The 24,447-nt window shown below is 41.7% G+C and overlaps 2 protein-coding genes across 16 annotated transcripts in view; one reads left to right on the forward strand and one right to left on the reverse strand.

The window, feature by feature from the left end:
• IL5RA (interleukin 5 receptor subunit alpha) overlaps positions 1-10,060 on the forward strand; it is a 43,483-nt gene extending 33,423 nt beyond the window's left edge. For 3 of the 4 annotated variants that reach the window (XM_074404888.1, XM_074404889.1, XM_074404887.1), the window contains one exon: positions 1,114-5,429. In XM_074404888.1, coding sequence (XP_074260989.1) covers positions 1,114-1,423 — 310 coding nt within the window. In that variant the 3' untranslated portion in view covers positions 1,424-5,429. Of the gene's footprint in view, positions 1-1,113 lie in introns of all 4 variants that reach the window. The other variant, XM_010337869.3, reaches the window with a different exon arrangement.
• Positions 10,061-17,813: 7,753 nt separating this feature from the next.
• The window catches only part of CNTN4 (contactin 4), a 979,069-nt gene continuing 972,435 nt past the window's right edge, over positions 17,814-24,447 (reverse strand). For all 12 annotated transcript variants that reach the window (XM_074404876.1, XM_074404882.1, XM_074404881.1 and 9 more), the window contains 2 exons: positions 21,752-21,920; positions 17,814-19,644 (listed from right to left, as the gene is read on the reverse strand). In XM_074404876.1, the coding sequence (XP_074260977.1) occupies positions 19,544-19,644; positions 21,752-21,920 (270 nt within the window). In that variant the 3' untranslated portion in view covers positions 17,814-19,543. The remainder of the gene's footprint in view (positions 19,645-21,751; positions 21,921-24,447) is intronic.

Consider the following 24,447-nt stretch of genomic DNA (forward strand, 5'->3'; position numbering starts at 1 on the left):
TTCTGTGAAGGTTTCTACACGCGGGTTCTTTTGATTCCTTCTCAGCCTTCCACTCGGTCCTTGGCTGTTTTGGGTAAGCTGCCAGCATAGGGTTTTCACAGCTCAGAAAAGCTAAAATCACCACAATGCCTGCACGTTATCATCCTAAACTACTGGGTCATCAGGCCCCTGAGTGGCTGATGGCTCATAGGTCAAACAGATTCTACAAATAGCATGTGGATCTGGTGTACTATCCTGGAGCCCACAAATGGCCCGTAAGTACCCCTTACACATTTTAGCTTTCAGTAAGGCAAAGGACATTTTAGGAGGCTTAAGAACATGTTTTGTCTTGGCCCTTTCATAATTTAGAAAATGACTTTTATATTAAACAACTTTTTACTATTATAAATGTTATCTTTAGATGGCATCTGTAGGTTGGGGAAGGCAGCCCAAAGCAGATGAAAAGAAAGTAAATTTGGCTGAGCATGGTGACTCACACCTGTAATCTCAGCACTTTGGGAGACCAAGGCTGGAGGATCACTTGAGGTCAAGAGTTCGAGACTAGCCTGGGCAAAGGGTGAAACCCTGTATCTACAAAAAAATACAAAAATTAGCCAAGTGTGGTGGCATGTCCCTGTAGTCCCAGCTACTCAGGAGGCTGAGGCAGGAAAATTGCTTGAGCCCACAAAGTGGAGGTTGCAATGAGCTGCAATGGCACCACGGCACTCCAGCCTGGGTGACAGAGCAAGACACGGTCTCAACAACAACAACAAAGTAAGTAAACTCTGTGAGCAAGCACGGTTGAGGAAGGAATGCTTCAACCAGCATTGTAGCAAACGGCACAGCACGACACATTTGAAGTATACAGTTCATTTTCAGAGATTAGGCTTGGTAACACCCACTGACACAAAGCAGTTTCCCTTTGTTCTTCCCTGGATGACTCAGAAACCACAGCAGAGCCTTGCGGTACCCCTCAAAGTCTTCACCTATTATTTTAGAAGTCTTGGTCAATAAAGATTTTGAATTTACAAAACAGCAGATTCTAGAATTAACCAGGTCAATGTTTCGAATAGACATTTAGAGACAAATGGTATACTCATGCTCATCTAATTCCTTCTTTCGCTCTGTTTTCAGATGTCATTTATGGAACAAGTTGTTTCCACCAATTCCAGCACCAAAAAGTAATATCAAAGACTTCTTTGTAACCCCTAACTATGAGGTAATGTGGAAAGTTCTTACGATACACCATATGTGTCCAGGGTTGAGTTCCCTGGGAGCTGTCACTGGGTTCTTGGTTTTCTATATTATAAGGGAGGGTTTTCACTCAGAAGGCCAAGAGTATTTCTATTGCTTCAGTCATTCTGTTCTTTGGCTGATTCGGCTGTTTGTATTTTTTAAGAGATGGGGTCCTGCTATGTTGCCCAGACTGGTCTCAAACAATTAGGTCTAAGCGATCCTCCCACCTTAGCCTCCCAAGTAGCTGGAACTGCAGAAGTATGCCACCATGCCTGCTTGGCTGATAGTTTTATTATGAATGTTCATTACTGTTTTGACATATTGGAAAGGTCCTACTCTCTTATAAATGTTCTTGCCAGTCAGACTTGAATTTTAATTTCATATCAGCCATTCTTTAACCGACTTTGGACAATCTCTTCAACCCTAGGGGTGCTGAATTTCTTTCTGGTATAAGGCACACAGATGACATTGTACAACATTCTTCTTAGCTCGAATGTTTTAAGACTCCTTGTTTCTACCTGAGTACCTTAGTTAATAGAGAATTTTCCGAGGGAACTTGGGAGCTCTTTAGTATAAAAAAGACTATAGAAAAGGCAAATTATTTTACCCAATAGGTATTTTCTTAGGCCTATTCACCACTGAGAGCACTTAGGTTCAGCCCAATGGTCACTTACCTGTGGCTATCCAATTGTTCCAGCATCGTTTGCTGAAGTAAATCATCCTTTCCCCAGTGAATTGTCTTGGCATTTCTGTTGGAATTAGTTGCCAAATATAGGTGGCTCCATTTCTCGACTATCTGATTGGTTTTAGTGATCTTTTTGTGTATCTTTATGCCAATACAATACTGTCCTGATTGCTGTAGCTCTATTGTAAACCATGAGACCAGTTTGTATAAGGCCTCCAAAAAATGATTTAAAAAAATTTTTTTTTTGGTTATTCTAGATCCTCTGCATTTTCATATAAATCTTAGATTTAGCTGACCATTTTCTACAAGAAAAGGTAGCTGAGATTTGGGGTGAGACTGTGTTGAGCCATAAGTTAATTTGGGGAGAAGTGATATCTTAATATTAAGCATTCTTATCTGTAAATGTAGCATATCTCTCCATTTATTTAGGTTTTCTTTAACTTCTCTCAGCAATGGTGTGTGATTTTTCCGTGTGTAATTACTGTGCTTTGTCAAACATATCCTTAAGGTGAATGGTTATTTAGATCAAGGCTCAGCAAACTTTTTCTATAAAGAACCAGATAGTACATGTTTGAGGGACAAATGGTTTCTGTCTCTTTAACTCTGCCATTGCAGTGTGAATGTAGCCACAGAAAACGTGCTAATGAATGAGTGTGGCTGTGCTCCAGGAAAACTTCATTTACGAAAACAGGCAACAAGCTGGATTTGTCCCACAGCTGTAGTTTGCCAACCCCTGATTTAGATCAAACAGTTTTCTTAACAAATTTAGGTTTCTCTCAAATAAAGTAACTCATGATTGGGTGAACCACCTGGTGACTGGTTGCAGGGAAAAGAAAAGGTTGATGGGAAAACTCACCAGAAAGATTAATTTCAACAAGTGGCCACCTTTCCTTAGCATCTGCAGTTTGGGTGTTGGAAGGATTTACAGACAGTTACAATTACTGGCCGACTGCAGTAGAGAATGGAGGCTGGCAAAAGAATCACTCTCCCGGGGGCTGGATCCTTGTGTCCTCCTTTTTCAGGGGAACGGCCCATCTGCTCTCTTTCACTGAGTTCTTTGGGAGGAAAAGTGGGCCCCAAGGTAGAACTTTGGTGCTGGTTCTGGATGTGTGCTGCCAGTCCCTCCTTGGTCTAACACACTCACCCGTGAGAAACCGCATCCGGTTTTGTCTGTTTGAGATGGAGTCTCACTTTGTGACCCAAGCTAGAGTGCAGTGGAGTGATTTCTGCTCAATGCAACCTTCGCCTCACGGGTTTAAGTGATTCTCCTGCCTCAACCTCTCAAGTAGCTGGGATTACAGGTGTCTGCCATCATGCCTGGCTAAATTTTGTATTTTTAATAGAGACAGGGTCACGCCAGGCTAGTCTTGAACTCCTGACCTTGAGCAATCCAGCCTCCCAAAGTGCTGGGATTACAGGTGTGATTCATAGCTCCCAGCCCACATCTAGTTTAAGCAGCCAGCTGAAGTTATTTGTCCTGGCCTCTTAATGGTGATATCTAATTTCCTTACAGAGCCCTGAAAGATTTTCTTTAATATCCTGAAGTTGGAGAAATAAACTGGTTTAAGAGCTTATTGAATGAGGTTGTTATTTGTTGTTAATTAAAATCAAGTCATGTGTGTAAAATAACAACTTGGGGCAGACAAGCTGGTTTCAGAATAATTAGAGGATGAATGTCAGCACTCAACATTGCCTGGCTTCTCAGAACAACTTATTCTCTTCTCACATTGCAGAGTTTCACATAAAAACAAAGCAGTTAGAGACTGAGATGAAAAAGAGAGAGCATATAGAACTGAGGAAATGAAGTACTACCTGGTGCGGTAGGTGCTATGGCCTAAATTCTCCACGTGAGGGAGGATAAGAGCAAGTGCGGAGCTGCCTGCAGCCAGGCCCCGTGTGGCTGTGCACAGCCTCCACCTCCAAGGACAAAAGCCATCTAACCCACTCTCAGGGGCTGTGATACAAGGATGACAGGAGGATATACTGGTGCTATAGGCAGTGGCCACTGGGAAATATTTGGCTAGTGGGAAAGGAAACCCTTTGCTTTTCAAGGTAACGTGCATCTTTGAGCTTGGGGTGGGTGCCCGAAGTCCCAGGACTTAGAGGAGCTCTGCCATCCTAAAAGCAAGTTTTTGCTTGTTCAGACCTCAGTTGGAAATTATTTTGTAACATTCAAACTATAGTGAAGGGCCGGGCCTGGCGGCTCATGCCTGTAATCCCAGCACTTTGGGAAGCCAAGACAGGTAGATCACTTGAGCTCACGAGTTCAAAACCAGCCTGGCCAGCATGGCAAAACCCCATCTCTTCAAAAAATACAAAAATTAGTCAGGTGTGATGGTGCACACCTGTAGTCCCAGCTACTCGGGAGGCTGAGGTGGGAAGATGGCTTGAGCCCAGGAAGCAGAGGTTGCAGTGAGCTGGGATTGTGCCACTACACTGCAGCCTGGGTGATGGAGCCAGAACTTGTCAAAAAAAAAAAAAAAAAAAAAAATACTGTGAAGGAAGAAAGTGAATTGGCATTTAGCAGAAAAAAAAAAAAAAAAAGCTCATTTTAAAACTCAAATCCTGAGCTTTCTAATAATTTACTTATTTATATATTTTTCGTAGAGACAAGGTCTCACCAGGCAGGTCTCCAACTCCTCTGCTCAAGCTATGTACCTGCTTCAGCCTCCAAAAGTGCTGGGATTACAGGCATGAGCCACAGTGCCTGGCCTGAGCTTTCAATTTATGAGACTGGTTTCCAGCTGTTCCTTGTCTCTACAGTGGCAACCAGGGAGGGTTCTTCCCCCAATTAGGTTGTCTATAAAGTATTAAAAGTAAAATGGATAGGGCAGGAGCCATGCCTGCTGAGTCCATCAGTGAATTCCCAAGACACAGCACCGTGGTGAGTGTGGAGCAGGTAGTAAAAAAATATGTTGAATAAGTAAATGAGGTAAAGGAATAGGATCTCCTACAGGCAATCTTATTTTTTGATACCAATTTTCTAATGGATATCAGTATTATTCATTATAGCCAAAATGGGTCAGAAGTGTCCAAAGACGGGGATACTGTAGTAAACTATGGATAGAATATGATGGAGCTATCAAAAGTGATATGGCTGAAGCACATTTAACAATGCAATTTATGATCAGTGATGTTAGAGAGAAAGAAATTAATGTATAAAGATGTGTAGCCATATGACTTCAGGTAAGTGTAAAGAAAACTTTATGCCTAGAGAAAAAAGCCTTAGGTAGGAGAAGCAGTGGGCTATGTGTTTAGGAGAGAGGTGTATGGGAAGGCATTTTCTTCTTCTTCTTGCTTTATTTTCCACATCTTCTTCAATGAACATTTGCTATTTTCATTTAACAAATAGTAGACTTAAGGCCAATTGTAAAGATTTCAAAGAATCCAAAAGTTCTGTAAAGGACATCTAAGGAAAGATGATTTGTTTTGCAGAAAGCTGGATCCACTGAGACAGAAACTGAAGTCATCAGTTATATAGAGAAGCCTGGAGTGGAGACCCTGGAGGATTCTGTGTTTTGACTAGCCACTGTGGCATCCTCTGATGAACTCACGCACACATGCCTCGGTGAAAAGAACAGGGATGCTGGTTCTTGGCTAAGACGTGTTCAGAATTTACGGAACACTCAGTTCAGCTGTGAGGCAATACACCCAGACACACCAGACTTGTGTCTCTTAAAAGCGTGGATGCTTCATCAAAATCTCCACGCCCACGGCAAAGAAGTTGATTCATCCAAGCACTTTGCCATGTGTTTTCCCCCATCACTGTACAGGGTAGCACCTCCTCACCTGCCGATCTTTGCAATTTGCCCGACTTGCCTCAACCTTTTCTTGCACAAGAGACAGCTTTTAAGGCTAACGTCCAGCTGTACTTACTTCTGGCAGTGCCTTTTTGGCTGTTTAAGCTGCCAATGGTAGCACTCAGCTACAATCTGAAGAAGAAAGTATTTGCCTGGTGTGAATCATGAACTTGGATTCAAGACTATCTTTTCTATAGCAAGTGAGAGGCACAAATTCCTGGTGCTTTCCTCACCCCCTACATTCTAGAATGATCTTTTTCTAGGTAGAGTATTTATGTATAAGAGAGAATGAGAGAGAGAGAAATTATTTCAGCTTCAGAGGCCTGATCCAGGAAGTGTTATTTAAAACCAACTAATTTAAAAGCATGAAGAGCTATGCTATCACTCTGTATTAAAAGAGAGGGCAGGATTTTGTTCAAAGATTGTATTCTTGAAGGAAGCCTTAATATTCTGGAAATATACTAAGAAAGGCATTGCGCATAATTCAATCATGAAAGGGACTACTGAATCAAGAATGAACTTTCTGAAGAGATATTTGCTGCCAAAGACTTCAAAGCAACTTGATGGTCAAGTAATGTGAGGTCAATCCTAGTCTTTCAAGTTTGGAAAGGTTTCTACAAGGCCATCCATCAAATATCTCAGTATATACAGAAATTCTTTTTCCTAACATATTCATATGAATCTGCCTCTAGATTGGAGGCCTTTGTGATGGGTGACGGGCTGTAGGTGGAGCCAAGTACGGAAAAGTCCTGGGCAGAGATGGGCAATCGGCAGGAACTCAAATAGTGCTGACTCTACACGTCCCTGGGTCAAGAAGCTGAAGGCTGAGAAAGGAGGTAACAGTGCCCAGAAAGCCCACATGGGACACTCTTTAGATGCTTTCTGGAGTTGGTTTAGTTTTGATCCATCAGTGGGGACACATTGGCCATCACATATTTCCAGGTTTCTTTTCCTAATTAACCTATAATTATCCACTGTAACTAGCAGGGGGTTGGACCCTGGGTAATAGGCATAGAAACATCTTGTATCTTGACAAGCCTGCACTGTCTTATAGTAATCTGTATTACTGCCCTCATTTTATAGTTGCAGTCACTAAGATTCAGAGAAGTTGATAGGAATGGCAGTGTGGAGTTCAATACCAGGCTCAGGTGACCCCAGAAATGTAGGGAGGAGTGTCAGGGAAAGCTGAGGCCTGCTTAGGGGTGTGGCTGAGCAGGCAAGGCCCAGGGACGTGCAATAATTGGCATACTGTTTGGTGACTTGAGTGATTCAGAATCTCAAACCTGTTTTTTTTTTTTTTTTTTTTTTGGAGACAAAATTTTGCTCTGTCACTCAGGCTAGAGTATAGTGACGCGATCTTAGCTCACTGCAACCTCTACCTCCTGGGCTCAAGCAATCTTCCTGCCTCAGCCTCCTGAGTAGCTGGGACTACAGGTGCATGCCACCATGCCCAGCTAATTTTTGTATTTTTTTTTGTAGAGATGGGGTTTTGCCGTGCTGTCCAGGCTGGTCTCAAACTCCTGGGCTCAAGAGATACACTGGCCTCAGCCTTCCGAAGTGCTGGGATTACAGGCATGAGCCACTGTGCCTGGCCACAAAACTGTATTTTTAATGAACACCTTAGGTCAGAATCAGAGGCACCTGGAGGCCTCATTAAGACAGAGGAGTGGGCTCCATTCTTAAGAGTCTCTGATTGAATAGATCAGGGTGGGGTCTGAAAAATCTCCATTTCTAACAAGTTCCCAGGTGATGCTCATGCTGCTGGTCCACAGGACACAATGAAAAACTGCTGCTCCAGGAGTCTTATGATTATCAAAATTTAAAAACCAGCCGCTGAAGTAAGAGGTGACAGAAAAGGCCTGCTCCCAAAAAACTATCCTTTTGGGAGGCTTGGCGCTCCCTGTCTGATCTCTTTCAAACCAGAGCCTAGACAGTTAGCAGTGTGGAAATTGGCTCTGCCTAGGAGGCAGGAACAGAATCAGGGAGCTCCCCCACCACAAACGTGGCCAGCTCTTCAGTGCTTGGTGTGGTGCCCACTTCAGAGACTCCTCCCTCCTCAGCAGCCGTCAATCACCTGCGCTCTGCTGAGCTCCTCACTGTACTTCCCTGAGCTGATACCATTATCTGGCCCTTGGCATATGTGTTTCAGGAGCAACACAACGTAGCCCATGTGGCCTGCTTGGTGGATTGGGAACTACTTCTTCCCTTCTTTGCTTGTGGAACTCATAGTCATTCTTTGGGAACCCATAACCATCATTACTTCTTCGATGAAGCCTTCGAAAGCAGAGTTGGTCGATCCTGCCTTTGGATTCTCATTCTGGGCCTCATCTCCATGTTGGAGCTACTGCATTTGCAGAATATACCATTAACAGTTGGGAGGCCTCCCCTCTAGACTGTGAGTTCCAGGAAGATGGACCTTGTGTGAAATACGTTTCTTTATCTGCAGTGTCTAGGACAGTATCTGACCTGAGAAAATGTTTGTTAAACCCTGTCAGCACTGACACAGCAACTTATATACAGATTAGACTTAACAGTATTTGGCAGAGATCCTGAAGGACTGCAATAACACAGGAGGAAGCTGGGTGTCCAGTGAGAATGTGATTGGAAGCAACTAGGAGACACATGTGCCTAACCATCAGGCTAGTGTGACCTACCTGGCTGTTTTTACTGCCAGAGTGTTTCAATTGTTACGTATAAATTGCTATGTAAGAGGCATTTCAGAAGTGGCTTATTCTGAGTGGTCTCTACTGTTCTCACTACCCTTGTTATAGCAAGTCAGAGAGTTTGACATTCACTTAATAGTAAACACCATCATCAGCAGGTTGATGTAAGGTAAAGTCATGGTATTGGCTCCCACCTCTTGCCATCTCCCACTATGGCAGGGTAGAGAGTCACTTTCCTCCTAGAGCAGGCGTCCCCAAACTTTTTACACAGGGGGCCAGTTCACTGTCCTTCAGACCGTTGGAGGGCCGCCACATACTGTGCTCCTCTCACTGACCACCAATGAAAGAGGTGCCCCTTCCTGAAGTGCGGTGGGGGGCCGGATAAATGGCCTCAGGGGGCCGCATGTGGCCCGAGGGCTGTAGTTTGGGGACGCCTGTCCTAGAGCCTCCACGGCCATGGGATCAGAACAAACATGCTTTTCCAACGTGTGTTCCAATAGGGATTTTAGCCCAATTTCTTTCCTTGGTATTTAGAATTCACTGCGTGCTGAATGCAGGAGTGCTGGGGAGACTGGAGGGTGAAGGTCACGTATGCCAACATCCCGACCACCTGAGCCTCATTGAAATGCCTCAGACCTCAAGCTATTCATGCAGGCTGGGGAAGAATCCACGTGGGCAAAGAACATCCTGATTAAAAATCCAAACGTTTTCATAGTGAGACTTATATGTGTCAGGACCATCTGCTGGTGGAATTAAGAAGCCTTAGGTGCTAATTTGTTCAAGAAAAAGTAGATATCTGGAAGTGAGAACAGAGAACTGAAAACAATCTTTGATGGCACAAGTAAAGGTGAAAAACCTAATTAGAATAGGACTTGGTGCTAGCCTAAGGACTGTAGCTGTTCCTGCTCCTACATCCTACAAATTGAGTACCAGGGTGCAATTTTTTTGAAAACCATTCCTTTCTTTGGAATTTTGTATTGTACTGTACTAAAAGACAATCTTGTTTATTTCCTGTTTTGTAGGTAATAGATGTGAATGAAAATATGTTTCAGAATGAGAAATATTAACCATAAATGACAGTGAATTGTCTAAGTCTGCCATTAAAGAGCGGTGGCTACATGTCTCATTTTCCCCCTAAATATTCCCCTTCTCTCTCCCCACTGTTGTCTTCCTCTGTCTCTCAGCTAGGACTATTGCAGTAGCCTCTAAATTGAACTCATGTCCTCCAGTACTTTCTCCCTTTGAAGGATCAGTGTAAAAGGCTTATCTGCCTATATAACTCCCCATCACCTTCAGGTCAAAGTGCCTTTTAAGACAAAGTCCAGTATGACTCAGCTCCTTACTAGCTCTCCAGCCACAGCCCCAAATACTCCTACCTCTATTCTCACCAACGTGCTGATCATTTCCCTGTAAGCTGCATGCTATTGCATCACTCCATGCCTCTGCTGAGACTTTCTCTGGTGGAAAAAGCCTTTTCAACCTTTTTTCATTTTGTTGACACTTTGATTTATCTTCTAAGTCTTGGCTCTTTGCCACCTGAGAGTCTCTGTTCAAATTTCAGTTTGAATTAAGCATCCCTCTGTGTTCCTTCTGTTTAATTCTATCAGTCACTGGATTCTTTGTTTTTGAAACGGAGGTCTCCTCTGTTGCCAGGCTAGAGAGCAGTGGCTGATCTCGGCTGACAGCAACCTCCACCTCCCGGCTTCAAATGGTTCTCCTACCTGAGCCTCTGGAGTAGCTGGGATTACAGGTGTGTTGCCAGCACACCTGGCTAATTTTTTCTTTTTTTTTCTTTTTTTTTAGATAGAGCCTTGCCTTGTTGCCAGGCTGGAGTGCAGTGGAGTGATCTCGGCTCACTGCAACCTCCACCTCCTGGGTTCAAGAGATTCTCCTGCCTCAGCCTCCTGGGTGGCTGGGACTACAGGCGTGGGCCAACACGCTCAGCTAATTTTTGTATTTTTAGCAGAGACACGGTTTCACCACGTTGGCCAGGATGGTCTCAACCTCTTGACCTCATGATCCACCACCTCCGCCGCCCAAAGTGCTGGGATTACAGGAGTGAGCCACTGCACCTCCCCTAGACTCTTTAACAATGCTGGGTCTCGTTTTCAGTGTAATCGCTCTGAAGGCAAGAGCAGTGTCTGATTTATGTTTGTGCCCATAAGCCCCAAGGAGGAACCGACTGCTGTCGAGTCTAGCCGGACGAAGGGAAAGGAAATGCGCTTCTTAAATGCTTACCAGAGTAAAAAACAATACAGATTACAAAGCTAAGTTCTGACGGCAGGTTCACTTATTAAAGCTATGTGGTTATAGAACTTAAATCAGCACTGAAGCTTACATTAATGAAGTAATAAGAACTCACAGTTTTTCTGATGCTCCTCTCAGAAACGCCACACTGCACCTCCGCTGCCGCCAAACACCTGGGCTCCTCCGAGCTCCCCGCTCACCTCCCCAGCCGGCACCATCCATTTGGCTCTCAGTAGACACCTGCGTTGGTTGTCAGGAGCAACACAAAGCCGCCCATATGGCCCACGTGCGTGATTTTAAAGTTCTAGCAGACTAGACTTTCAACTTGAAGGTGTCTTATTAGGTTTGTTTCATTTATTAAAATTAAAAGCAAAGATTTGTCCCTGCCTAGTAAGAAACTGAAAGAACACAGAAACCCAAGGGGAAAATTGCAAGAAAGAAATTAACAATAAAGTACTGGTGTTGTATTTTAAAGGTTGGCAAGGTGCTGCTTTTTTTTTTTTTTTTTTTTTTTTTTTTTTTTAAGATGGCGTCTCCTTTGTTCCCCAGGCTGGAAAAGCTGGAGTCCAGTGCCATGATCATGGTTCACTGCAGCCTCTACCTCCTGGGCTCAAGTGATCCTCCTACCTCAGCCTTTCGAGTAGCTGGGACCACATGGGTGTGCCACCATGCTCAGATAATTTATAAATTGTGCTTGGTACACACAGGATCTCCCATGTTGCCCTGGTCTTGAACTCAAGTAACCTGGGCTCAAGTGATCATCCATTCTTGACCTCCCAAAGTGTTGCGACTACAGGCATGAGCCACTCTCCATGGCCAGCAAGCATCTTCTTAAAGGGCTAGATAGTAAATATTTTCAGTTTTGAGGACCATGGTCTTTCTGGCAGCTACTCATTTCTGCCACGATAGCATAGAAGTGGCTGTAGGCAATACATAAATCAGTGTGGCTGTGTTGCAATAAATCTTTATTTACAAAAAAGTGGGCAATGAGCTAGATTTTCCCAGAGGGCCAATATTTACACATGGCTCAATGGATTGAAAATGTGTAAATGTGTTGGTTTTTTCAAGAAAAGCAACCAATTTGAGAAAATAATTACGTTTAATCAAATAAAAATTATTCTATCATGGGGGATCAATGGTTAAAACAAAATTGTGTTTGACTGAACCTAACCTCATTATAAGTAGGTTTTGCAAGAAACACAGGTTTGTATCCTGTTCATACTTTGATCTGTCACACTATTCACACCATCTTTCAATACGTGTGTATCTCTGTCTCCTTCAGTGAACTATGAGGAAAGCCTTAACCCTATTTATCCCAGTTTCTCCAGCGCCCATCGCAGTGCTTGACACATAGTATGCAGTCAATATCTTATTTATGTTAACCACTAAATTCAACAGGAATAACTGGGCCAATTTCTAACTGCCAGTCATTTGGTCTCGGATATTTGGTCCCAACATTGTAGTTGATAAATAATGCATCCACTACATAGTTTTCCAACTAGCTGTGCTGTGGCTTATGTTCTTGGCAACAAGCCCGTTTTTAAAACCCTTCAGAATATTTCTGGAATCCTTCCACCTGCTTTAACACCTTCTTGCCACATAAGGTGGGCCTTTGCTGAACAAAGATTCCCTTGTCTTAAAATTCTTTTCTGCCAGGTCTAAGAGAAACTTCACCCACAAGCCCTGGCTCTCAGGACACACACATATCCCACCCTCACACCATCCAAGGAAAAGTGGGAAGGAGAGTTCAGCAAATGAAACAGAACTCAAAACAGCAAACTTCATGACTTGCCCTCAGAGCCACTGACCTTCGGAGATGTGACAACACATCAGCAACACCCTGGAATTCTGAATTAGAAATTAATTACCTCAATGGGAGTCATGAAGACCTCACTGTTTAAGGTTGCCAGATTTAGCAAATAAAAAGAGGCTCAGTTAGATTTGAATTCCAAAAAAATATCACATGGGACATAATTATACGAAAGAAGCATAACTTTTTTTTTTTTTAATCTGAAATCCGAGTTTAACTGGTCCCCTCCTATTTTATCGGGTAATCGTGATCTTGCAGGGTAGCCGGAGTTTAAAGAAACAGCTGTAAGACACTTGATGTCAAGGACAACAAATGCGCACAAAACACTATATGTAGTCAAGGAAAGAGAAGCAGAGAAGCTGGGCAACTTTAGAGCAGAAAAAATCATCCCACCTGAGCCTGAAGCTCATTACTACCTTCCCTCTTGTTGCTATATGGGAACCTGTGCCTATCTATTTATCTATCTATCTACCTTATTGTTTACGTATCATCTATTTACAGATGGAGACATCCAATGTTTTGGAGTAGGGCCCTAAAGTAAAGCCATTAACATTTCAATTCCCAGCCTCTGATCAACTGTGTGGTTAGGGACAAATGTGAGCCTCTCAACCTCAGTTCTCTGTGTACAAAATAGAGGAATAAAAAATGGTAACTAAATCAGTAGGTTGATTTGCACTGAGACTGGCGCATATTATAAGCATAATCATTATTTACTATCCTTATTATTATCATTGCATTTCTCCATATTGTGACAAAATACTGTTACTGGTGCCTTGGCTTCCTCATACACATCTGAATGCCACATCATTCTTCTGTGCCCAGAATAGTGCCTGGTACAGAGAGAGTAGCCAGTAGTCCCTTGCTGAATAACTAAAACCTTCTCCAGGAACTTATCCTATTCCATTCCTCCAGATGGCTGTGCCCTGGGCCTGGCCAACACTCAGAACTTCTCCACCTTCAGCATTTGAACTTCAGACATCCCATTCTCCAATTTCACCATTTCCTCTGGCCTACCTAGTTGAACTTCAGAGTCTAATTCCTTACTCTATCCTGTCCTTTCTCTAAGTACTTATTTTCACGTGTATGAAATCCACTAACTTACTAGTTTGAGTTCTAAATTCTAGTCCTGACTTTTTGTTTGTTTGTTTGAGACAGAATCTCATTCTGTCACCCAGGTTAGAGTGCAGTGGGGTGATCTCGGCTCACTACAACCTCTGCCTCCTGGATTCAGGTGATTCTCCTGCCTCAGCCTCCCAAGTAGCTGGGATCACGGGTTCCTACCACCACGCCCAGCTAATTTAGTATTTTTAGTAGAGATGGGGTTTCACCGTGTTGGCCAGGCTTGTCTCAAACTCCTGACCTCATGTGATCCACACACCTCGGCCTCCCAAAGTGCTGTGCTGAGATTACAGGTGTGAGCCACTGTGTCCAGCTCTGCCTTTCTAATTCCCTGTTACTTCGGGCTTCTTATATCACTTCTTTGCTTCCATTTCTTAAATGAAAAAAGAATAAAAACCTGTGTCCTCCCCTTATTCATGTGAAGAGCACTTTGAAAACTAGAAAAACAAATTGGTAAAGCCCTAAGACATATCTATTTCCTGGTATAGTTTGTGTTACTCATAACAGTTAATAAGGACCTGTGGCAAAAGCCCAGTTTACAGAGAATGGGATATCACATGTAATCACATCTATATTTAAGTAGCTCTGCCTTCTAATTTCCAGACTTTCAGATCTATCGTATCATTGAACTTTTCTAAAAAAAAGCTTTCTCTCTATGTGATCTATATCATTAGAGTTCTGCTAATCTACCGCAGCCCATAACTGTTGGTGATAAAGAATAGTGGCCAATTTTGTTTAAACTGTGAGCTCTGTTCAATATTGTAGTTTACAGTCAAGTTGCAGAATTGGAACATTTAATCTGTATGGCCCATTTAGCACAAGGGGAAAAGGGGCCTCTTTGCAGACTGGGCAGCTTGACTTGCATTTAGTAACCACACTCCAGCAGGGGACCTGGGGAAATCACAGGAAACGGTGCCAGATATTCTCCTCCCTCTAGGTCTGAGATGGGAGGCACACCGGCCTGGTGCCCCGGAGTACAGTGAGAAGTCTCACCCAGATGCCAATGCTAAGGTGCTCTGTATAGTGAGGTGCTATATTACTATAAGGGAGCTGAGGTGCTCCCTTATAGTAATAAAGGAGAAGATACCAACAAGAATGATTTAAATACAAGGGACAAAGGGATGACTGACATGAGTGAGTACTGACCCCATGCCCTGGAAGTCAGAGAAATGCAACATCAATTCCAGATGAGGAAGCTGAGGGAGGCTTTGTGCAGAACCTGGCATCTGAATGGGATCCCTACTGACTAAATTTGAATTAGTTGATTGTATTATTGAAATTATTGAATATTAAAATTTATATTAAGAAATGATAATATTTAAATAAAAGGTGATAATGGATGTGCCAGCCAAGTTCCACTCATTTTGGTGATGATAAGCATCCACAGCCTATATCTGTGGGTCTGGTAAAGTCCCTTGAGAGAAAGAACAATAATGAATGATAAAACCATCACTGTTTGGAGAGCCATGCATTTAGAGCTTTACAAACTTTCTCCTCCCTAATCAGTAGCCACCTTACAATGCATCCCAGGCAGCCAAACTCCAGGATCCACATTCTTAGTCTCTGGATTAGGCTGCCTTTGTAAGGCCTCAGTGTCTGGCGTTTTGTAATGGAAAAATCCAGGGTATGTCCACAGATTGACTATTGATTTTAGAGGCTTGCCTTTCAAATCGCTGTGGTTAGACACATAATATTTTAGTCAGAACATTCTGCTAATTGTAACAACAGGAAAATAACAGTCACTTCTTTATCAGTGTTAATGGAGGGGAACAGCAGCATCGATAATCCAATTTGGTGAACAAAAATCACCTGTTGGTTGATTACATTACATTAGATTACTTTTAAAACTGCACAACATGTTTGTTGCTAATTATGTGTGATTTACACACTTTTTATAACTCAACATTCTTTGAGCATATTTGTCATAAGGGAAGGTGGTGGACGAGACTGGGAAAAGGTTAATCAGGATTTAATATTGCTTCCTGGATATAAACAACCACAATTTTGGTGGTGGGAATAACATAATCATTCTCTTTCAATATCAAAACCTGTGCACCTCCCACCTCACAGAATGGAAGAATTCAGAGCTTACCTGAGAAATGAAGCTTATCATGCATGTCTTCTGCCCCCATGGCAAGGTCCTTTGTACATAGCATGTGTGGGCTCTCTAGAAAGTAGGCACACTGAGAGAATTCAAATATCTGGCAGAATAGAATTTCCTTTCATACAGTTAAATCACAATGGAATTACACACACACACAAAAAGAGGGTAGGAGTAAGCACTTGGAAAGGTTAAACGAGCAAAGCAAATTTTCCTAGTGCTCTTCCTTCAGAAAAGGACCTCTAGGAGCAATATATTCATTCCACTGGAGTGTATTACTTGGGCTAGGGGCCTAGGAAAGTCCCCTTGGCTGGCTAAGCATACAAAATCTGTTACTTATTCCAACCTAGTATCTCTTCTCTTCTCTTTTTGGAAAACAGCATCTTAATTTTCCTTTATCTTTCCCCTATGAGTACAGACTTAGTCTGATCAAGGTACTTTGGCTGTGGAACTCAAATGGAATTGATTAGACACTTTCCAGGAATCTGAATATTGAGCACAACGATATCAAAATTGGAAAAGAAACTGATTCATCCCCACAACAGCACCCCAAAAAGACTCTCCAAAGTTCCCATTGCCTGGACCCGCAGAGTGGCCTGTTTGTTTGTTTGTTTAGACAGAGTCTCCCTCTGTCACCCAGGCTGGAGTGCAGTGGTGTGATCTTGGCTCACTGCAACCTCTGCCTCCGGGTTCAAGCAATTCTCCTGCCTCAACCTCCCAAGTAACTGGGACTACAGGCACGCACCACCACACCTGGCTAATTTTTGTATTTTTAATAGAAACAGGGTTTCACCATGTTGGCCAGGATGGTCTCCATCTCTTCACCTTGTGATCTGCCCACCTTGGTCTCCCAAAGTGCTTGGATTACAGGCATGAATCACTGCACTTGAAGCCAGGTCTTTTAATGCTTCTCACCTCATCACAAAAGTAGTGACACAGTCTTCCCTGGTTGGTTTACTATGGCACACAGGTAGGCAACTGATGCAAAATGCTACTTCAAAGACCCCTTCAATCAATTAATCAATGAGTATTTATTGCAAGGCACTGTGCTAGGCACTATGGAGAGTACATGGAAGATAAGACCAAAGTCCCTGCCCTCAAGGAGCTTACAATCTAGTTGGGAAGACAAGGCATACATACAAGGAAAAGTAAGTAACAATACAGGAGTTAAATTAAAATGCAAGATAACAGTACAAGGTATTTCCAAAAGTAGTTTCTGATTAATTACTAAATGAGTGGTATTGCTAGGGGTTGCAGGTAATTCAGAGGAAGAATGTCATAAAGGACTGAAGCATGAGAAGGCTTTGCAGACAAACTGGGGCTGGATCTACCCTAGGACAGCTGGGATTTGGATGGGAGAGAAGGATGTAGAGGGCATTTCAGGAAGGGGCAGCCATAAGACCAAAGGCACAGAGGTGAGACCAAAAGCAAGCAGTCTTCAGGGGTCAGGGAGGGCTCAGCGTAACTGGAGACACAGTTAAGTTGTTTTGGATTAAAAAGGGCCTTAAAGACTGGGTGCGGTGACTCACACCTGTAATCCCAGCACTTTGGGAGGCCGAGGTGGGCAGATCACCTGAGGTCAGGAGTTCAAGACCAGCCTGACTAACATGGTGAAACCTCATCTCTACTAAACATAGAAAAATTAGCTGGGCATAGTGACAGGTGCCTGTAATCCCAGCTATTTAGGAGGCTGAGGCAGGAGAATCACTTGAACCTGGGAGGCAGAGGTTGCAGTGAGCAGAGATCACTGCACTCCAGCCTGGGTGACAGAGTAAGACTGTCTCCAAAAAAAAAAAAAAAAAAAAAAAAAAAAAAAAAAAAAAGGTGGGGGGGTGCTTAAATGCTCAAGTTTATAAAGTTTAGAACATATCCTTTTAGCAATGGGAGTGAGGGAAACAACAGATAGAGTAAATATACAAAAGACTTAGCTAATCAAGAGAAAATATTCATCTTTAGGACATTTACTTGTGAATTAGGACCCTCTTTACTTCCAAAGAGGATTTGAAATGATGGTGTCTTCAGGGTTGTCAATTCCAAAGGAATAGCTCTGGGTCATCTAGATTTGGGTAGAGACTTTTCAGTCCCTCGATAATCCCAAATTGTAACTAGCACAAGGGTAAGCTAACAAATTCCCTGACAGGCAGGAAGGAAAAATGCTCCCAAAAGACAAGTATCTTTACAAATGAGAGAATATTTATTAACAATACCTTTAAAAAAAGATTACATATGCTAGATCACTGGTAAATATCATTTACACTGGGGTTGGGAACTCCCTGGGGTGTCATCTTTTTTTCATTCATTTTATTATTTTGTTGATTTTTTTTTTGCATGTGATTTTAAATTTCACTTTATTTTAACATAGGAGTAATCATATTAAATTAAGAAAGGAACACAGCTTGAAATACTGACAATATTTTTTTTCCGGTTACCACCCTAGTTTTTACACAAATGGAATCCTGATTATGATTTTATTGGATAAATATAACTAGAAGGTTGAAAAACTAAGTTATATTTTTTGTAAGCAAAAATGACAAATTACAGCAAATCTGAGTTCTCTGAGAAAGAAGAAAAGGTGGCAGCGTGTTTACATGTGAAAATGTTTATAGAAAATTTCATTGCCTTTTATGTCACTATTCCACTAGCACTGGCTTACAAAACCTTTCCCATTGTAACAAATAGTTCTTTTCATAAGAATACAGTTTTGTTGATATTCTCATTTTCCAATGTGTGATTTTAAGACTTAGAAGGTAAAGCGTAGAAAGCAACTAGGCTACCTGTTGCAAAACAGAATCAGCAAGGAACCATACAATTGTACTAAAGATCGTTTATAGTCAGATTAAAAACTCTTGCAGCAACTATTTGTTGAAATAGGTGAAATCTTCCAAACTCCGTATGTAATTTTGATTCAAAAGGAGGGCTCTATTATTACAGAGATACACATAATATATATAAGAAATTTTTAAAGAAATTAGGAATCCATTGACAGAGAATTACTTTTTTAAAATTTACATTCAAAATAGATACAGTTAAAGATAATAAAATTATCTTTTATCCTTTGAAAGACTTGGTTAACTATAGTAACTTTTGGTCTATGTTACTACAGGATATTTTACTTTAAATTTAATGTCTAAGATAATGCTACTACAAAGACAATGCTAACTTAGTTGAGTGTAAAGAAAATCTTACTGTACAATGCTAAATTCAGGGATGGGAATATTGCACAAGGTGCCTCTTGGGCAGTAAATTTAGCTTTTGAGATTGCAGCCATTCCTGAAAACCATCTCAAGTTGTGTTGAACAACAAAATTCACAACGGCATGAGAAAACATATTGTATATGTCAAAAGGACTTGATTCAATGCATTAACCACTTGAAGAGTAATTTGCATACAGCAGCCTTGAGTTATAGACCAAGTCTTCAACTGTTCTGCCACAAGATCCTTGTAAAACTGTACAAGTAATTTGCAATTTATTTACCAAGATGAATTTCAAACTCTGTCTTTAAAGGAAATATTTTCAAATCATAATTGCATGATACTGTTGCCCATAGCATTTTACAGCCGAGGAAAAATTAATATCTACATTATATGTTAACTTTAAAAAATTCTATAAAACACTAAATATATAATAAAAAATATGCATATAAGGACATATGTAAACTGCTTTGGTAACATCATATTACAGATGTCTTCAGTGCATTGCAGAGTTTCCAAAGAAACTTCAGACAAAGCTAGATTTGCTTTGAGGAATTACTGTATAATGCCATTCCTAAAGAAGCAAAAAACATTTTTATTCCAGTAATAAGATGTACTTGAACAACAATATTACTTAGTACTGGGTGTCTTCAAAACAACTAGCTAAATGTTGCTTATATTATAAACAGTAAGTCCTTTAGATAACTTTTGTCATAAACTGGACCTAGCTGTGAGGGAAATCATTATTGTACTGATGGCTGACAGCGTGCATGCATTTGAAGTGGAAGCCCCGGATCCTCTTGCATAGGCATCTGTAAAGAAAGAACAAATTCACTCAGAACAGACCCATCCTGGCTTCAAAGAAAAGAGGGGCCACCAGGCTTTTTGAAACAACACAACTGCATTGATTTTACTAGAAATGATGATTTCTTAACGGCTTTTAAATATCAGTTCTATGACTGCCTAGCTATGAAGCTGGGAGTAGGGTAGCGGACAGCCCTGTACCTCTGTCAAAGCATTTGTAAAATGAGAATGTCCCCATCTAATGTCAGAATAAACTTCAATATTACTAGTAACAATACTGATAAATGCCATGCTATGTCAATGATGCAACAAAATGAAAATTGGTACTCAGTTTTAAATTCTATCTTTGTGCCTAGGCACAGATGAATATGACACTTAAACCTTGCAAAAACTGGATGAAGGCCAGGTATTGTTATTACTTCACTTAATAGATGCAATAATTTGGGCCCAGAGAAATAAAATAACTTGTCTAAGATCACCCAGCTAGTAAATGGCTACATTGGGGTTAAAACCCATGCCTGTCTAAATCTACCCCTTTTCTCTCAACAAAATAGCCTCAGTCCTTTTTTACATTTTCTTATAGGCCTTACACTTTTCATAGTAAGAAGCTATCAACTGTCATTTGGGAGTTCTTCAATTTTGTAAGGTCGCTTTGATCAATATGATGAAAAATCTCTAGGAACAGATCATGTTTGGCTCACAGCTGTGTCCTTGTCATCTAATAACTACACAAATATAATTGCTTAATATATGTTTCTGTAATGAATAAAACCAGGAATCATCAGTCTACCTAAAAATACCAATCCCTGCAATGAGAAGCAAGTATGAAGTATAAAGTGGGATTTTTAATGGAGATAAATAAACCCCAATCTTGTATTTTGATAGCCTGGAGATTACTTTCACATCTCACCAAAAATCTGGCTCCCTTTTGACAGAAGTTAGAGGCTTTGTATGTGACGTGTACAATCCAACTGTCCCCAGTTTTGAGACAAAAATACCTTTCGTGTTTGTATGCAAAAAACATGCAGTAAATATGAACCCCATCCAGAAACACTGGCATATCACAATTTAACAGAGGGACATCACATGGATAAAAGACAGGACAGTGGTGAGGATTTTGTCCATCATTTAAAATATCACCTCTTTACTGATGTCTTGAAAATTTATTATCTCCAGCCTTCACTGTTTCCCTAATTTCTAAACTGCTAAATCTGAAAGCCTGTGAAAATCTACACTTAGATACCTAACGATCCTTTTTTATTGCTGCAAAATATACAGAACACAATTATCATTTTAACTCATTTAAAACGTACAATTCAGTGGCACTAAGTATACTCCAATGTTGTGCAACCAGCACCACTATCAAGCTCCGTAACTTTCCTGTCATCCCAAATGAAGAGCCAGTACCATTAAACCCCTATTCCCCACTGAGCAGCCACTGTCAATCACTGACCTCACTTCTGTCTCCATGGATTTGCTTTTTTCTTTAAACAAATGAGATCACACAAAACAGCAAAAAATAATATGCTGCTAAGATATTTACAAACGTGCTATTTGTAAAAACAGAATTGAATGTTTGCTCAAAAAGAATATGCTATTCTCACGCTATTCAACAATATTTGAAAGTGAAAATAATCTTGACTATAGAGATAGATACATTGATGCACATAAGTTACATATACCTATTCAAAATAAATAATGAATCCAAAATATTTCCAAGACATTGAACTGCATACACTGTTTCACTGGAGAAAAACTGCTACAGCATACTTAACAATGCTTTTGCTTGTTCCTTCTGACTGAGTCATGCTTTTAACTTTCTAAACTGTAATTGTATAGATGCAATGCAAACTACAAGGGTTGACAAGGAAACTCTTAGTGACTGATTCAGGGCTGCTTTAACCTGATTTTTGATTAGCAACTGAGTAGATTGGTGGGGGCAAACTGATTTTTGCATGAAACTGCCTGTGGCCAGCAAACATCTGGAGAAGGGGGCTTAGTGTTCTCCATTTGTAAGTCTTCTTTAGGCTGAATGTCTTTCAAGCCCTGACTCATCTGGAAGGCTGATAAGGTAAGACAGGCAGGAGAAAAGGGGGGAAAAAAAGGCGTTCTCACTTGATATCTTTGGAATTCGAATTTGTTCACTGCTGCTGCCATCTCCTCCATCACTGAATGGCTTAATTTCTATTATATAATCTTCATCGAAAGGCAAAGAAAGCTCCACCGATGTTTTATTTGTTTCAATGACAGATGTGCTGCTTTGTCTGTTCCATCTGTACAAGACCTGCCAATACAGAAAGAACAGGCGTCACCTGCTGTCTTCACAAAGACCCCAAAGATGGAGCCTTCATTTGTTTTCACCTCTGGGCACCACCAGCAAGATGCAGGGATGTGGAGGTTGTCTGGCTGCCCATCTGCATTTGGAAGGCTCATTTGAGGTGACGGCCATGACTGTAGCTACCTTTTTATTCCAAGGAAAAAGGTGAAGAGATATTACAACAGGGGTGTTAGCAACATGATTCTGCCTACTGCCTAGCCTCTCAGTGGTGCAGTTGACACATCTGGGAAAATGTGAGTAGCTCCTGAAGGATGTACACTGCTCTGTTACACGTCAAGGGCTTTGGCATCAGAATAAACTTGGCCACTGTGTGATCACAGGCCACTTCACCTTTCTGAGCTTCACTTCAGTCAACTGTAAAATAGGAAGAATAATATCCACTCTTCTGGAGTGTTTTCAAGATTGCACAAGCAGGCTGGATGTGGTGGTTCACGCCTGAAATCCCAGAACTTTGGGAGGCTGAAGTCGGTGAATCACTTGAGGTCAGGAGTTAAAGATCAGCCGGGCCAACATGCCGAGATCCTGTCTCTACAAAAAATACAAAAATTAGCTGAGTGTGGTGGCACACACCTGTAATCCCAGCCACTCCAGTAGCCAAGGTAGGAGAATCGCTTGCACCAGGAGGCAGAGGTTGCAGTGAGCCAAGCTCATGCCACTGCACTTTAGTCTGGGCAACAGAGTGAGACTCCATCTCAAAAAAAAAATTAAAAATTAAAAAAAAAAAGATTGCACAAAGATTGAATCTGGTGAGGGCCTAGCTTAGAGGAAGCATGTAAGAAATCATATCTCTGAAGGCTTGAAGAGAATCAGAGAACATACATGGCAAAGATTAGAGCACGAGGCAGGCACAATAAGTTATGATCATGACTCTTTTAGAGGCAGGACATTTCAGCACAGGGAGAAGATATCTGAAAGGCAAGAGTAGTAACCCCTCCCCTATTCCTTCCCTTTGGAACCCCATTTTGTGGGGCTAGGTGGCAAAGAGGTAATCACTGTTACCCTGGATGTATCTGTAGCTGGCAACAGTCCCCCTCATGCATCTTTGTTTTCAACTTGGTCCTCCCATGGGTTCTGAGTTTGGGGTGGGATTCACTTGATGAGATGGCCAACTAGCTCTCCTAAAAACACATTCACTTGCCTGGGATTGCCTGTTCTGATTGGCATGGAGTCCAATTAGGAACAAAATATACAGATCTGGGAAAGTGTGCCTTTACCTATAGAACCCCTAAGCTCATCCTCTGCAGTTTCCTCTGACAATTAAAAAGACAGGGTTGGATGAGGTCAGTGGTTCTCAGTCCCGACTACATGTTAGAATCACTGGGGTGCTTGTAAAATACTTATGCTCTAACCCAGTGGTTCTCAACAGGGTGGGAGGGGCAGGGGAGCAATTCTGCCTTACAGGGAAGTGTCTGACAATGTCTGCAGGCGTGTTTGTCAAAACATGTCCTACTGATGTGGTGGGTAGAGAGACCAGGAATGCTGCTGAACATTCCACAGTACATAGGGCAGTCACACAACAAAGGATTCTCTAGCTCAAAGTGTTGATTGTCAGAAGAGACAATCAGAAGACAATCAGAGAAGGTCAGAAACCCCACTCCAGTTCCACTCTAGCCTGCCTAAGACTACACAGAGGTGGGATCCAAGCTGTATTTTTTTTTTAAGGTCATCAGGTGATGTTAATATGGTACAGGCATTATGGATTAGATGAATTACATGAGTTCTCAAATCCAAGTGTGATCAGAATCACCTGGAGAGCTTGTTAGACCACAGATTGCTGGGCCCCATTCCTGGAGTTTGTGATTACTTCTGGGATGGGACCTGAAATTTTGCATTTCCAACAAGTTCCCAGCTGATACCAATGCTGCCGGTCCAGGGATCACACATTGAGAAGCACAAGATTAGCTCATCCTTCCCTAAGATCCCTTATAAATTCCTATCTGCTGAAGTTAGAGACATAAGGTTACTCTTCTGTCTCAAGACAAAAGCCATACAGAGTGAAATTCATAAAATTCCCTTAGAATGGTTTAGAGCCCATTTGTTCCCTGGCATTTCATCACCTTAATTTATGTCTCTCTAATACAAGGTGGAAAACACAATTTCCTTAAGGTAGAATGATTCATAAGTGTCCCCTCTTCTCCACAGCATCAGTTGTATCAGACTCAGCATCCTCTTGCTAATGATTAGGCACAAATAAATCCTCAGGCACATTCAGGAGTGTCAAACCTTCTCATCACAGCCCTCCAGGAGAATGGGCTGGCTGATGGGATGCAAGGTCACATCTGGCTTTGAGGAATAAATTGCTGCTTTGATTTAACTCTGGTCCTTGCAAGAGCTCAGAGGATTTAACTTGTTTCAAATATAAATCCAAAAGAAACACTTCCAGGAAAAAGCAGCCCTCTTATCAGCACCGCTTATCAGTCTTACAATATTAGGGACTGCAGCAGAACCTAAATAAAGTCCTGTAAAACCTTTA

This window comes from Saimiri boliviensis, chromosome 8 (genome assembly GCF_048565385.1).
Source record: "Saimiri boliviensis isolate mSaiBol1 chromosome 8, mSaiBol1.pri, whole genome shotgun sequence".
Classification (NCBI taxonomy): domain Eukaryota; kingdom Metazoa; phylum Chordata; class Mammalia; order Primates; family Cebidae; genus Saimiri; species Saimiri boliviensis.